The sequence below is a fragment of the Coptis chinensis genome, chromosome 6 (genome assembly GCF_015680905.1).
Source record: "Coptis chinensis isolate HL-2020 chromosome 6, ASM1568090v1, whole genome shotgun sequence".
In the NCBI taxonomy this organism is placed as follows: Eukaryota; Viridiplantae; Streptophyta; class Magnoliopsida; order Ranunculales; family Ranunculaceae; genus Coptis; species Coptis chinensis.
Window position 1 is genome coordinate 46,903,321 of NC_141461.1, and position 14,180 is coordinate 46,917,500.

The following is a 14,180-nucleotide window of genomic DNA, read 5'->3' on the forward strand; positions in this document are numbered from 1 at the left end:
AAGAAATCAATGTCTAGTACTCTAACAATAAAGTATTAACTTGTTTGTTAACTAATATTCTAGTATAGATATATATATATATATACAAGTATGCAAACTGTGCTCCGTATTGGTGTTTTTTCAAGTTTTTGAATTTTAGTTATAATCTAAAAAATAATATAAAAATATTATGAGGGGTTGAATAAGATTTTCTAAAATATTTTAAATAATACGAAGCTAATTCTAATTTCAATAAAGTGAGAGAGTTTTTTGTAAATTATTTTAAAAGAATGGAATTGATTAGAATAATTAAAAGGATGTGGTTCTAAAATCTTAAAATAGAAATATTAGAAATACACTGTTTGGTTGATAAGAGTGCCCTCCTAAAGACCCGACTATCATATCATACAAGTATGCGAACCGTGCTACGCATCGGTGTTTTTTCAAGTCTTTAAACCTGTCAGTCTAACATCTCTCGGATATTATGATTTTTTGAATTCTAGTTTTAATCTAAAAAATAATATAAAAAAATTAGGAGGGATTGAATATAATTTCAGTGACTTGAAGTAGGTTTTATAAATTATTTTAAATAATATGAACCTAATTCTAATTTTAAGTGAGGGAGCTATTTTGTAAATCGTTTAAAAAAGAAATAGCAAATTAAAATAATTAAGAGAGATAGTTCTAAAATCTTAAAATAGAGAGATTTTTAAGTGAGAGAGTTTTTGTAAATTGTTTAAAAAAGAAAGAACAAATTATAATAATTAAGAGAGATGATTCTAAAATCTTAAAATAGAGAGATTAGAAATACTATTGAGAAGTGTGCCTCCTAAAAATCCGGGATCCGGCTATTATATACTGTTGAGATATAGTAATTTGTTTTTCCTTAGAAAGTTAGGGGGATATAGCCAATACGTTGAAATGTTTAATTACTATTATCAGTAGTGGAGGAACTAAAATACTGAATTACCGGGGAGAATAGTTGTGAAACATCTAATGAAATGTAGTTTGATATTTCAGTAAGAACCTTGATTTGGAAATTGTTTGGTTACATTTCTATCTCCAAAAAATAAGAAAAAGATGGGAAGAAGCTAATATCAAAACCGTCTAGGACATATAAACCCGACCAAGAACGGAGCTAGGGATCCGTTACTGGGGGCAAGGTATTTGAAGGGGCAGTAATACACTATCCTGAATGTTTTTGTAGTGTAATTTCTTTATCCCCCTGTCTGGCTGTCTCCGTCCTTGAACCTGACCCTCTCAGATCGAGCTAGATGGGTACGCAAATCTGATGACATTTCGTATGACTTGCATCACACTTGGGATAATCACAAGGCAAAAGTGGAAATATATCATTTTCTACCATAATTAGATAAGTATTACCTAATCGGTTTTAGATTTCCAACGTTAATTAAAATATTAAATACGAAAAAAAATGTTTTCTTTGTCTTACCAAAAAGTAATAAATAAGCTTTTTTGGACATCAATAATTGATCGGGACGCACCATCAAAATTATGTGTAGAACCAACTACATAGTAAGACACTAATTTATCTATTCTTTAGCATTTTTCGTGTTTAGCACGACAGATTTGCAGTACACCAAAGAAGGTTAAATTTGCAATTAGTCGTACGAACAAAGAGGAAAAAAACAATTAATTTGTAACAGAAAACAAAGAGAAAAATCAGCATGCAAAACAAAGAGGAGTAACTGAAGAGCCTTTAGTGCCGACTCAACCTTTGACCTTGTATAGTTTTTTTTTAGAACTTGACCTTGTATGGACGTATAGTTAGTCCTTTGCGAAATATCCTTACCAGACTACCTGATTTTGTTACTCCCGTTTCTCATTTTTCGCTATCGACTTAAATTCCAAGGTTTCCAGAAACAAAATTAACCCTAATTAGATTCCTGATTTTGTTACTTCCGTTTCTCATTTTTTTCTTATTAACTTATATACCAAGTTTTACCCAAACCGATTAACCCTAATTAGATTCTTAATTAACCGCTTTACTTTTTTTAATTAATCTAGACGTAAAAAGAGTCCGTGTTCGTGTCCGTGTCCGATTCGGAGAAGGATTTCATTTTTCGAATAGTTCTGTTATGGTCAACCTTGAATGACCAAGTGGGTAAATTACATTGTTTTACCCTTTTCATTTTCTTTAACCAACTTGTCAACAAAGGGTAGAATTATAATTAGGCAGAGTATATTAACGGTAGGTCGGTTAAGTTACTAAAAACTATCTGGTTCTTATATAAAGACTCCTTGTTCACTTCGAAAATGAAGAGCAATTGGACGCGGAATCTGTAAGAGAGTTTTGTTGTTTTTTTCTTATCCATCGGAAACTTTCACGCGGTTATTAGTTTGTACACAATTGGTTTATATGGATAAAGGATTGAATAAAAGGGGAAGAGAATGTCTGAGAATTAAGGACACTTTTGTGAAGAAAAAGAGGAGAGTATTTCAGTTTCAATCTCATCAAACAGAAAATCAAGAACAAGAAGTAAACAAGTTGGATTTTTTTGATGGAATACCAGATGATCTTGTGGTGTCCATCTTTTGCAAGCTTAGTGCTACTGCAGATTGCCCATCTGATTTCTTCAACGCTCTTATTACGTAAGTTCTCTTATACATGATTTCTTCTTCCCCATCTCTTTCAACAACTTTTTGTTTGTAAAAGTAGTACACTTATTCAAAATGGTTTTTTTTTTTTACCTTGGGTTTCGTTTCCCCATCTGATTTTTCTTGTTGTTGTTGAGATTGATTTTAATTTTTTTTTCATGTTGAATGTTTGCAGGTGCAAGAGATTTTATGGATTAGGATTACATCCACTTGTTCTAATGAAAACATCCCCCAAAGCATTCACTGCAAAAGCTAAAAATTGGAGTGAATCTGCTCACAAATTTTTGAAACAATGTATGGATGCTGGGAACATTGAAGCAAGTTATACTTTAGGCATGGTTGGTTTTTCATCTCTTTATATATTAACAGGCATAATCGATCAATCATTTCTCACACTCACAAATCTTGTATTCATTGTGCAGATTCGATTCTACAGTTTAGAGAATAGAGGCAGTGGTGCTTCGTTAATGGCGAAAGCAGCAATTAGTTCACACGCAAGGGCGTTGTATTCCCTCGCGGTGATTCAGTTCAATGGTAGTGGCGGTACAAAGAATGATAAAGATTTAAGAGCCGGAGTAGCACTTTGTGCCAGAGCGGCTTTTCTAGGCCATATCGACGCTTTACGAGAACTGGGCCATTGTCTTCAAGACGGATACGGCGTTCGGCAGAACGTCGCGGAAGGACGGAGATATCTAGTCCAAGCTAACGCTCGAGAACTTAACTCCGTCCTTGGTAAAACATCACCATCTTCAAATTTAGGCCCATGGTCAACCTGGCATCCGAATCACCGGAACATACCAGGTTCTGGATGTCCGTTACTTAGTGATTACGGTTGTAACGTACCAGCACCAGAACCACATCCAGCAAGTCAGTTTTTAGGGGATTGGTTTGAGCTTAAAGGGGGTGTCCCTGGTGAGGGACTTAGATTGTGTTCACATGATGGGTGTGGCCGACCTGAAACGAGACGACATGAATTTCGGCGATGTTCGGTTTGTGGTGAGGTGAATTACTGTTCTAGAGCTTGTCAAGCTCTTGATTGGAAGATGCGTCACAAGTTTAATTGTACACCAGTGAATCAAGAAGGCGAGGTCCCCAACGTTGATGTTAACGGTATTGATAACGATAATGATGATGTGGATATGGCAGATGTTGAAGAGGAAGACGAGACTATTAATGACAGTTGACGGTACCGGAAAATTCTGGTTGTTTTTGTTGTAGTTGTAGTCTGTTGTACACGGTGCATGTTAGTTTGGAAGGGCTGGGAAACTCTTTGATCCCTGTTTTTGTATCCCCGTCCTAAATCGGGCGTTAGGCCCATTGTAATTCGGGCTCAGGCTAAATTCATGTTTTCTTTTTATTTTTATTTTTGTATCATATCAAATCAAATCGGCAAGTTGAAATTTTGAGAGGTAAAAAATTGGTATTTTGGATATATTTGTGGCATAGAGGGTGTTTTCTTTTTCCTTTCACGGAGGATGTTTTCGAGTGTGATTAAAAAAGACAGAGTCTTGCTGCTTGGGCAACCCCAGTTGGATTACATGAATAGATGAGTCTTTGATAGATAAGTGTAGCGTTGGCTGGAGGATACGTGGGCACTGTTTGTGGTCAAAGTCCTAGAATTGTTGCTACACAAATTGAGAACAAAAAACGTGGTTAAAAGCTAATATAGCTTTGCTTTGGGGTTAAGTTGCTAAAATATGGTTTAATTGATGTGATTTTGTTTGTTTATGTTTCGAAACGAAGTTATGATAGTCAGAAAGTAGGGTAAAGAAGAGGAATCCTATGATTTTTTAAATAAGGTTGTTCAAGTTGAGAGTTGAGACAGAATTATTACTGCCTTCTCTCTGTTGTCCAACCTTTATGGTGGTCAAAAAGTGTTAAGAATGTGAACAGGGAAGAAATTGACCAAAGAAAAGCAAAAGAACAGCAGAGCAAGTGGGAATGGTGGTGATAGTGGTGTTCTGTATCTGCTTTATGACATATGTATTGCCATGTCACGGATCGATGAACCATAGTGCAAGTCTGCAAGAAGCATCATAATGGAAAGGTAGAAGAAAAAGGATTATATAACTTATAAGACGTATCTGCCTCATTGCGTGCGTATTTGTGTTCTGAAAGATATTGGTTAGCCAATGGTTGCCTGTATAGTTAAAACCCTGCCAGTCAAATGATACTGTCTAATCTAGAAGGTAGATATTGTTTTACGCCCCGTCAGGCTTCAACCCGTCAAATGATAAATTAGCGGAGTAATAAGCTGTGTGCTAAACATTGTTTTACGCCGTTCAAGTTAGTGGACTTGATGCTATACTTCTTTTTACAGTGAAATTATGGCTGTGTATGAAATTAACTTCCTAAAGTTGGGATTTTCATTGGGATCTCCATGCTCACATACCGTCCTTCCATTTTCCGAAGTTGCACTCAGTTTAGACTTTAGATATATTCTTCGTCTAAACGACTAAACCCCACAATTTTAGATGGCTGTATTGGCGTTTATAGTGATAAGTTGGGAATCCTACAGAAAAAAGAGAGTTATTAGTAGTGAAAAAAAACAATGTTAAATAGCTGTAATGACTCCAAAAGTGCTCATGATTCATCAGATTATATTCTAAAAAGTTTGGACTTTAGTTTTCAAACATGCTCTACATATTTTCCTTAATCAATTATTGGAATCTTGATATTTATGTCTTTCTAAAATGAGAAGTAGAAAAATGGTAAAGATGACAAGAAAATCATGTCATTGATAAAGAAAAATGGTAAAGTATAGACAAGATCAGATATGCCATGGACAGGATGAGCTGAGATTCCATTCTTCCAACTCCTTTTTTTTTCTTGTACATACGAATATGTCGTCTTCTTTAAAGTACGTACTATGCAATATGCATACAACATTACAACAACCGTACTAGGCATCTTTATGTGTGGTTGGTTGATAGCTAATTTTTATGCTTAAAGAAGACTTCTGAATCTTTAAATGGAGGTAACGTCTTTATGGACCTCACGTTCAACGCCTCTTTTGTTCAACTTGCTAGGATTTTTCCATACTTTGTATAGTGCTGATGTGGTCCACATATGTCAACTTGGCCAAGCCCAATCTAATTCAATATCGAGTGATCGAGTCCTAGACTCCTAGTACAATGAAGCCCGCTCAACCAATACTGGACCCACTGTGCAGAAGCTTAGATATACAAGTTGTCTAATTTCCCTTGGCCAATTTCTCCATCATTACAGCAAATTCGATTTCATCACACCAAGTGGTCGTCATCCCTGAAAAGTCTTGATTCTTTTGGTATTGCGATGTTAGTTTTGCGCAAATGTGTAAGAACTCAATTTGTAACTAACAGTCAACAGTCGCTATAATATTTTTTTTTTACCTTTTTACACAAAGAAAGCAATTGATTTTGATTTACACCACGTTCCATGATTACTCTCGTACTGCAATTGCTGATTTGCTAATTGCTATGCTTGCCACACTAAAGCCATTCGTCGTTGGGACTGTAATGTTTGCAAGTGACTAAAAAATAACTTCTTAAAAAATTCCAATATAGATTTCGTCGCTGCTAATTAAACGAAACTAAAATTACAAATAAATAAAAGATAATTTAAGCACCCACTGCAGAATAATCATGTTGAAAATGAAAATGTTAAATTTTAAGAAAAATGCTGAACTTGTTGTAATTGGACTATTGGAGTAATTTATCTTTTGCAAAGAAGTGCCAAAAGCCCACAAGATTTAGGGCATCACTCCATCAGGAACAATTCTAGTGACAGAAACAAACATAATTGACCCACTACATTTTATCATGTCTTTTGTCTACATTATGCATTTATGCCTAACTCTTTATTATCTCTATTTCATAGTTATAATGGTAGTTCCATAATAGCCGTTCCTACTTAGGGCATCTCCAATGGGGAGTGTAAACCGTATAGAGTGGAAATTTTATACCCCAAATATAAAAAAACTCTCTCCAATGGGGGTGTTATACCGTAGGTAATAGTGTATTAGCTAATAGAGAGGGTGAAAAATTCTCCCTCTCGCTATTAGTTAATAAAAAGCCCGGGCGACACTCGAACTGACATCTGAGTGAAATAATTTTCGGACGTCACTTGGAGTAATGTCCCTTTTTAATTCTAAAAGTTTTTTTTTTAACTTTCGAAGCGCCACTCCAAGTGGCCCCCCGCTTTAAATTAAAGAGGGACGTCACTCCAAGTGACGTCTGAGTTTAAAATCTATTTTTTTTACACCCTTCCATTGGAGAGTATAGAGTGTGGATATTTATAAACTATACAATAATATACAATTAGAGGTGTAAAATCCTAATGGCACCTACGTGGAGGTGTAATTTTACACCCCCCATTGGAGATGCCCTTACTGCCCTTTATGACTTACTACTTATGAGCACCCAATGCATGACAAAGGTGTGACACATGCATTTTAAGCATTAATCGGTAACAAATCGCTCCAGGAGTTTATAGCGATTAATCCTAGTAACCAGAATTAATCGGGAATTCCCTTAGGTAAACCTTAACTTGTTTTAAGTTATAAATATTAGTAATTAGTTAATTACCACTGATTTTCCTTTGGTTAAGTTAGCAAATTATTGATTTTGATAAAGATATTAAAAAGAACAAAACTATAGGCTTTGCCCCCTAAAGTTTTGTATTTCAATTCACTCCAAATACTTTACCAAAAAAATTCACTCTAAATACTGGTCGACAGTTGTTATTAATCGGTTGCACAACAAGAGATATAAGTTGAACACTTATACTACTAAGTAGTGATATTTTGAGATGGGGAGTATAAGATGGTGTAGATGTTGGTTATTTTGGGACTACGACCTGAGGATTTGTTGGATAGGAAGTGGTTGCACTCTTCTTGGGATAAGAGTTGCCTACGTATCAAGTTTCTCGAGGTCAACTTGAATCAAGCCTTACGTAATTCATCTTTCTCTATTTATAGAGGTGTGCTTGAACCGTTATGGATTGCAGATCCACCTTGTATGATATCTTGGTGATTCGCCATTAATGTGCTGTTACAAAGTTAATGTTTTCTTGATTGTGGCGTTAATTGAGCTCCAAGATTGTGCTAATTGATATCTTTCCATGAATGACTGTAACTGTTACTGGTGACGACCTGGATGTTGGGTCGTTGGTACGATCTGATGTTGTGGGACGAGCTGAAGTAAGACGTCCTGCCATGTGGACACGTGCTCTGTAGTGTAGAACGGAGGGTACTTACACAACCCCTTTTATTTTTACTCGTTCATTGGACAGCTGTTGCGTGGAAGTAGAACTGTTAAAAAGTAAAGTTTGAAAGCACGTGTCTGACAGCTATTTTGTTTTGAGTTTAGGTTTCGGGGAATGTGCGGGAACTGTTGGGCTGGATTGGTGGGCCCGGAGTTACGGCGATTTGTGGGCGTGTAATGATTTAGGTTTTGGAAACACGAAACGTTTTGATTGTCTCGAGGTGTTTTGGGCAATTGAGGGGGGTTTTTGACTTGTAGAAGCTTTTGTTTGTTCACTTTTCAACCAAAGGGCAAAAAGAAAAATATCCAGAGCGAAAGAAAAGAAAAGAAAATAAGGAAAAATTTCTCATCCCTTGCCATCAGGTTCGTGTTTTCAACTTAAAAATTTGAGTTTTCCTTCTTTCTTTGATTGTGCAATGTCTATGACTAGTGATAGTGTAAGTGGTGAGGTTGAAGTTGGTAAATGAAGAGAGAGAACGGTAAGTGACGAAGAAGTTGAGGATAGGGTTCGTAGTGGTGATGAGGCTTCGTCGTCTTCTTCGTTAGAGACGGTGGATGAGAGGAAGCCTACGTCGGTGGATTGTTATGCCACTTTGAGGAAGGAGTTTGGTTAGGTGAAATATGATCTGTCTGTGTACGATATACGATTGGCTGGGGAGAAGAATTTGTATACTAACGACTACGTTCCTTGGGGTGGAGGAGTAGTTGTTTGTTATGGGCAGATGAAGACTGGGATAAGGTTGCCCTTTTCCCGTCTTACTATGGAGGTTTTGAACTTTTTGGGGAAAGCCCCTTGTCAACTTGTGGGGAACAGTTGGAGGATTCTCCATGTGTTGGATTTGTTGAATGAAAGGGGCTACCACATCTGTTTAAACGATGTGACGGAGCACTTTGTTGTGAGAAAGTCGGGTGCTGTGAACTTTAGTTTTCATGTTTATAAGGGGAAGTCTCCTGTTATTATGGGGGTGAGTAATGAGGAATGGGGGCGTAAGCTGTTGTTGGTTGTAGGTAGATATTGCCCGCCTGGTTTGGAGATTGATAAACGTGTTGTACAACCTCGTGGTAGGTCGTTGGTTGTAAGTCGTAATATGTGTGTTTTAAATTATATTATAATTTGGAAGTTCTGATTTATCTGGTTTGTTTTTTTTTGCAGAGGTTACAATCCGTAATCGTACGAAGAACAGTGTTATTGAAAGATTTGCTTGTTTGAGTTTGGAGGATAAGCAGGCTTTGTTAGGGGAGGTTGCACATTACTTTAAGAGGCGTGGAGGGAAGAAAATCAATCGTAAGAGGTTGGAGCAAAAAGCTAGGGCCCACAAGGTAGTGGTTGAACTTTCTGATTCTAGCTCGAAATCTGCCATGGAGAGGGAGAGTCAAAAGAAAGCACCTATTTTTGGAGTAAAAAGGAGTGGAGTCTTTGGTGACACCGCTCGGTGGAGCTAGGTGCGGTGGGGTCATTGAACACCATTCGGGCGGTGAGGGCGGTGGAGGGTGACGCCTTCAGGCGTCGCCCCGAAGTTGGGTGATGTAAATCGTTTGCTATCCCAACGTTCTGAGTTGGGTAATGCAAATCATTTGGCACCCCAACGTTCTGAGTTGGGGGGTGGAGGGCGCTCTGCGTCCAACCGCTTCTCCTCTGGTGATGCAGATCGTTCTGCATCCAACTGCTTTTCCTCTAGAGATGCGGGTGCTGGAAGTGCTAGTGGTGTTGCAGGTGGCAGTGCTAGTGGGGAGGGTGATGCTCCCACTTTGTTCCAGAAGCCTAATATGAAAAGGCGTTCTGAAGTGGTTGAGTCGGAAGGAGCTAAGAAAGCCCAAACTGAGTCTGAAGACCGACCTGGTTCTGTTGAAGGTTGTTCGTCTTCAGGTCGGGTTCCTCTGAAGAGGATGAACCTGATTGATTTGGTTGATGATGCTGGGTTGGCTGAGGCTCGTGGAAAGAAGAAAGTTGGTCAGGCTAAGCCTGCTACTGAGCAGGGCAAGGGGTCAGAAAGTACGGACCCAAGTAAGAAGAGTGACAGTGTTGTCCTTGATAGACTAGTTACATATGAAGGCCCCTACAGTTTGTTGTGAATGGTGACTGTAGCTTCAAGTCCCCTTTGGTTGGTGGGGCATTGTTGGAGAGTATTGTGCTTGCCGGGGATAGGCGCAAGCTGGATAATAAGGGCCTGGACGTGAACTTGGTGGAGATGGAACGGTTGTTGTGTTATGTGAGAATTCTTCCGTTCTGAGCTTGCTCCTTTTGGGTCTTGTTGATTTTGATCCATTCTAATTTCTATATTTGTTATCTTGTTTGCTAGGTTCTGGCAATGTATAGGAAGCTGAAGGATATGACGTCTATTTCCGACCGTTACAAGAAAGAGCTGGATGTCAGCAAGCAAACTTGTAGTAGACTGGTGGCTGAACATCAAGTGGAGATAACGGAGGTTGCAGGGCTGAGGGATCAAGTGCAACAGAGCCAGCTGGATGGTAAAGTGGCTCTGTTGCAACCCGCTCTAGATTCTGCAAAGCTGGAGGTTCAGCAATGGGTCGATGAGTGCAAGAGGCTGCGCTCTGTTGCTGAACGAGTTGAGACTGCATATAATGACTTGGTGGACACGGTGGAGAGTGGCAATGTGTACATGCTGTTGGATGATTATGTTGAGGCTTTAGATAAGTATGATCGCCTTAAGATATCTATTGAAAGTGGGGCTGCAACAGTGTCTGCTGCACTGTTGCAGATGCTGGTGTAGATGCTAGTAGACCATCTGATCTGCCATCTGACTAAGTCGTTGTGCCACCGGTTGCTCCAGCTATTCCTTCTGTTGTTTATGATTTGGATGTTTCTGAAGTTGTTGTTGATTAGGTTGCCGGTTTTGGTGTTGTAGGTGATCTGGACCCTTTGAATGTGGAGAATCTTCCTTATGTGAATTGACTCTGAACGTCTTTGTGTTTGATCTTGGGTTGGGAGGTCGTTGAACAATATTTAAACAGCTCTTGATACTGATACAATATTATTATTTTTTGATAGGGATACTGATGTCGTTTTCCCGAAATAACCTGGGGGCCTTGGTATCTAACCGATTTTGTAATATTTAAATTACTTACTTGCTGAAGTCGGTTTAAAGTATGCATGTGATTGCTTTTGTTTTTATTAGTTTGTTGTTTGACGACCTGTGCTTCGTAGATTAGTCATGATGGATATTAGTCCAGATGAAGTTGATTACGTTGACTTCTTTGACTTGGACTAGTGGGATTGCTTTAACCCACTTGGTGAAGTAATCTGTGGCAGCTAGGACGTATTTGAGCCCTGATTTCTTTTGCGGGATGAACGGTCCCATGATGTCTAGCCCCCACATGTGGAATGGCCATATGCTGGCTATGTTGATCAATTCCCTTGTTGGACTTAGGTGATTGTGGCCAAAAGTTTGACATTGGAGGCATTTAAGAACGTATCTTTTTGCCTCGATATGCATGCCTGGCCAATAATACTCTTGGGCGATTGCTTTGTGTGCCAGTGATCTTGCTCTTGCGTGGTTGCCACATTCACCTTTGTGGATTTCGTCGAAAATGAGTTGCCCCTCCCTTGGAGTTATGCACTTTAGGAGGGGTCCTCCTGCTGATTTGGGGAACAGTCTTCCTTTGATCACTGTGTATCTTGGGGTTCAGAGTTGTATTGCACGAGTATGTTTTGTTTCTGATGGGATCTCACCATGTAAGATGAACTTGAGAAATGGGCCCATCCAAGATTGATTGATCTCTTCTTTGGATGAGGGTTGGAAATCTGTGAGGCTGTTGATATTTTCTTTCTGGTAAGCAGGTCGTTCCAGAATGTCAATGTAGACTGTGGTCAGACATGCCTCTTGTGTTTTGGAGGCTAGAAAAGCCAAGCTGTCTGCATGTCTGTTGTCTTCTCGAGGAATATGGTCTAAGGAGAATGTTTTGAACGAGCTGATTATGTCATAAATAACCTGAGCATACTTTGCCAAGTTTGCTCCGTTCGTGACATATTCTTTGGTGATCTGCTTAACGATTAGCTGAGAATTGCTGTAAGCTTTAAGCTTTGAGACTTGTAGTTGCTGTGCCATTCGGAGGCCTGTGATCAATGCTTCGTATTCTGCTACGTTCTTGGACGTTGCGAAATCGATTTTGATTGATTTATGTAGCTGGGCTCCCTCTGGTGAAGTTAATACAACCCCCAGTCCACTACCACTGCTATTGCATGCGCCATCTACGTGGAGGTACCATGTGTCTGGGGTGGCTTATTGATGGAGTGAAGTGATTGGCTCGGGTTCCCAGTTGATGTCTTTGACGGGAAAATTGGCCAAGAAATCAGCAACGACCTGGCCTTTGCGAGACGTTCTGGGAACGAACTAGATGTGATGTTCTCCGAGTTCTTCAGCCCATTTGGCCATGCAGGCTGTTTTGTTGTTAGAACTCAATACCTGTTTGATGGGTACATCAGTGATGACCTTGATGCTGTGTGATTAGAAGTAAGGTCTGAACTTCCGAGTTGAGTAGAGTAAAGAAAGCATTGTTTTCTCCATCGGAGAGTAGTGCTTTTCTACATCTGCCAACGTCTTGCTGGTGAAGTAGACCGGCTTTTCGATTCCATCATGCTCGTGAAAGAGAACTGAGTTGATTGCGAAGTCGGTAGTTGCAAGGTACAGCCCTAGTGTTTCTCCTTCTTCTGGTTTGGACAGGACGGGTGGAGTTAATAAATAAGCTTTCAGGTCGGTGAAGGCTTTATGGCACTCGTCTGTCCAAATGAATGTTGCTCATTTTTGGAGTATTTGTAGGAATGGTCTGCATTTGTTAGATGCTCTTGAGATGAACTTGTTGAGGGCTGAAACCATGCCAGATAACTTGTGGATTTGTTGCTTTGTCGTTGGTTCTGGCATTTCAAGGAGAGCTCGTATTTGTTATGGGTTTGCTTCAATGCGTCTTTGTGAGACGAGGTAACCTAAGAATTTCCCTGAGGCTACTCCAAATACGCATTTGGCTGGGTTGAGCTTCATCTGGCTTTGGCGAAGTCGTTCAAAGGCCTCTTGTAGGTGGGAGATGTGATCACTTACCTTTTCGCTTTTAACCACCATGTCATCTATGTAGACCTCTATAATGTCTCCTAGCAAGTCTTTGAACATTTTGGTGACCAGTCTTTGGTAGGTCGCTCCTACGTTCTTCAAGCCGAAAGGTAGGACGTTGTAGCAGAACGTACCTTGCTCGGTTATGAAGGATGGCTTTTCTTGGTCTTCTTCTGCAAGTGGTATTTGATTGTATCCACTGTATGCGTCCATAAACGATTAGAGCCATGGCTGCAAGTTTGATCTACCAGTATGTCGATTCTTGGTAGGGGAAAGCTGTCTTTTGGGTAGTGCTTGTTGACGTTGGTGAAATCTATGCAGAGTCGTACTTGACCATTCTTTTTTGGAACGGTAACTATGTTGGCAAGCCAGGTCGGGTACTTGACTTCTCTAATGAATCCAATATTTTTGAGCTTTTCAATCTCTTCGTTGATGGCTTTTTGAAACTTGAGTGCTAGTTTCTTAGGTAATTGTTTGATAGGCTTGACGGTTGGATCTACATTTAACTTGTGGCAAGCGACCTGAGAGTCAATTCCTGGCATATCGATATACGACCAAGCAAAAACATCTTTATTGAGAGATAGAAATTTGACAAGCTGCTCCTTGAGCTTGGGGTCTAAGTTAGCCCCTACATAAACAAATTTTGGGTCATCAATTTTGCCCAAATTGACCTTTTCTCCTGGTTTTATTTGAGCTTGTTTTCCTTTGAGCTTTTCTGATGCCGTTGCTGAAGGGCTGGATGTTTGAGGATCCTGCCTTTTTGGGACGTCCTTAGTTTAGACGACCTGAGGCTTGGGTGAGATCTTAGTGTTGACCTAATTGCATCAGTGAGCTTCCAGTTGGTTGCTTTTGAGCTCCATGATGCCTCTGGGACCGGGATATCGTAGGACCTGGTGTAGGGTTGATGGAATTACTTGTATTTTGTGAATCCAACGACGTCCTAGAATGGCAGTGTAGGACGACCTGACATCGATCACACTGAAGCATGTTGAAGTTTTGACCATGTCCTCATTTTCGCCAATGGAGACTGGTAGGATTACATCTCCAATGGCATCTGTACGATCTCCGTTGAACCCATAGAGCGGTGCATTGGATTCTATCATCACCGAGTCTGGTAGGTGCATGTCCTTGTATGTTTGATAGAACAGTATGTTGCATGAGCTCCCTAGATCGATGAGGACTCTTTTGACTGTCTAACCATTAATTTTGACATGCACTACTAAGGCATCATTGTGAGGTAGGCACACCTTGTCTAGATCCTCTCCTATGAATGAAA

The 14,180-nt window shown here is 39.6% G+C and overlaps 2 protein-coding genes across 2 annotated transcripts; one reads left to right on the forward strand and one right to left on the reverse strand.

Annotated features, from left to right (window-relative positions):
- The first annotated feature begins 2,094 nt into the window (after positions 1-2,094).
- LOC147493273 (F-box protein At1g67340-like) lies at positions 2,095-4,158 on the forward strand. Its single transcript, XM_086565064.1, has 3 exons — positions 2,095-2,592; positions 2,774-2,936; positions 3,021-4,158. The coding sequence occupies exons 1-3, from the start codon at positions 2,360-2,362 to the stop codon at positions 3,780-3,782; spliced, it is 1,158 nt and encodes a 385-aa protein (XP_086421190.1). The 5' UTR covers positions 2,095-2,359; the 3' UTR covers positions 3,783-4,158.
- A 7,327-nt stretch (positions 4,159-11,485) lies between these two features.
- Positions 11,486-11,908, reverse strand: LOC147493274 (uncharacterized). Its single transcript, XM_086567803.1, has one exon. The coding sequence runs from the start codon at positions 11,906-11,908 to the stop codon at positions 11,486-11,488; it is 423 nt and encodes a 140-aa protein (XP_086423929.1).
- Between the last annotated feature and the right edge of the window lie 2,272 nt (positions 11,909-14,180).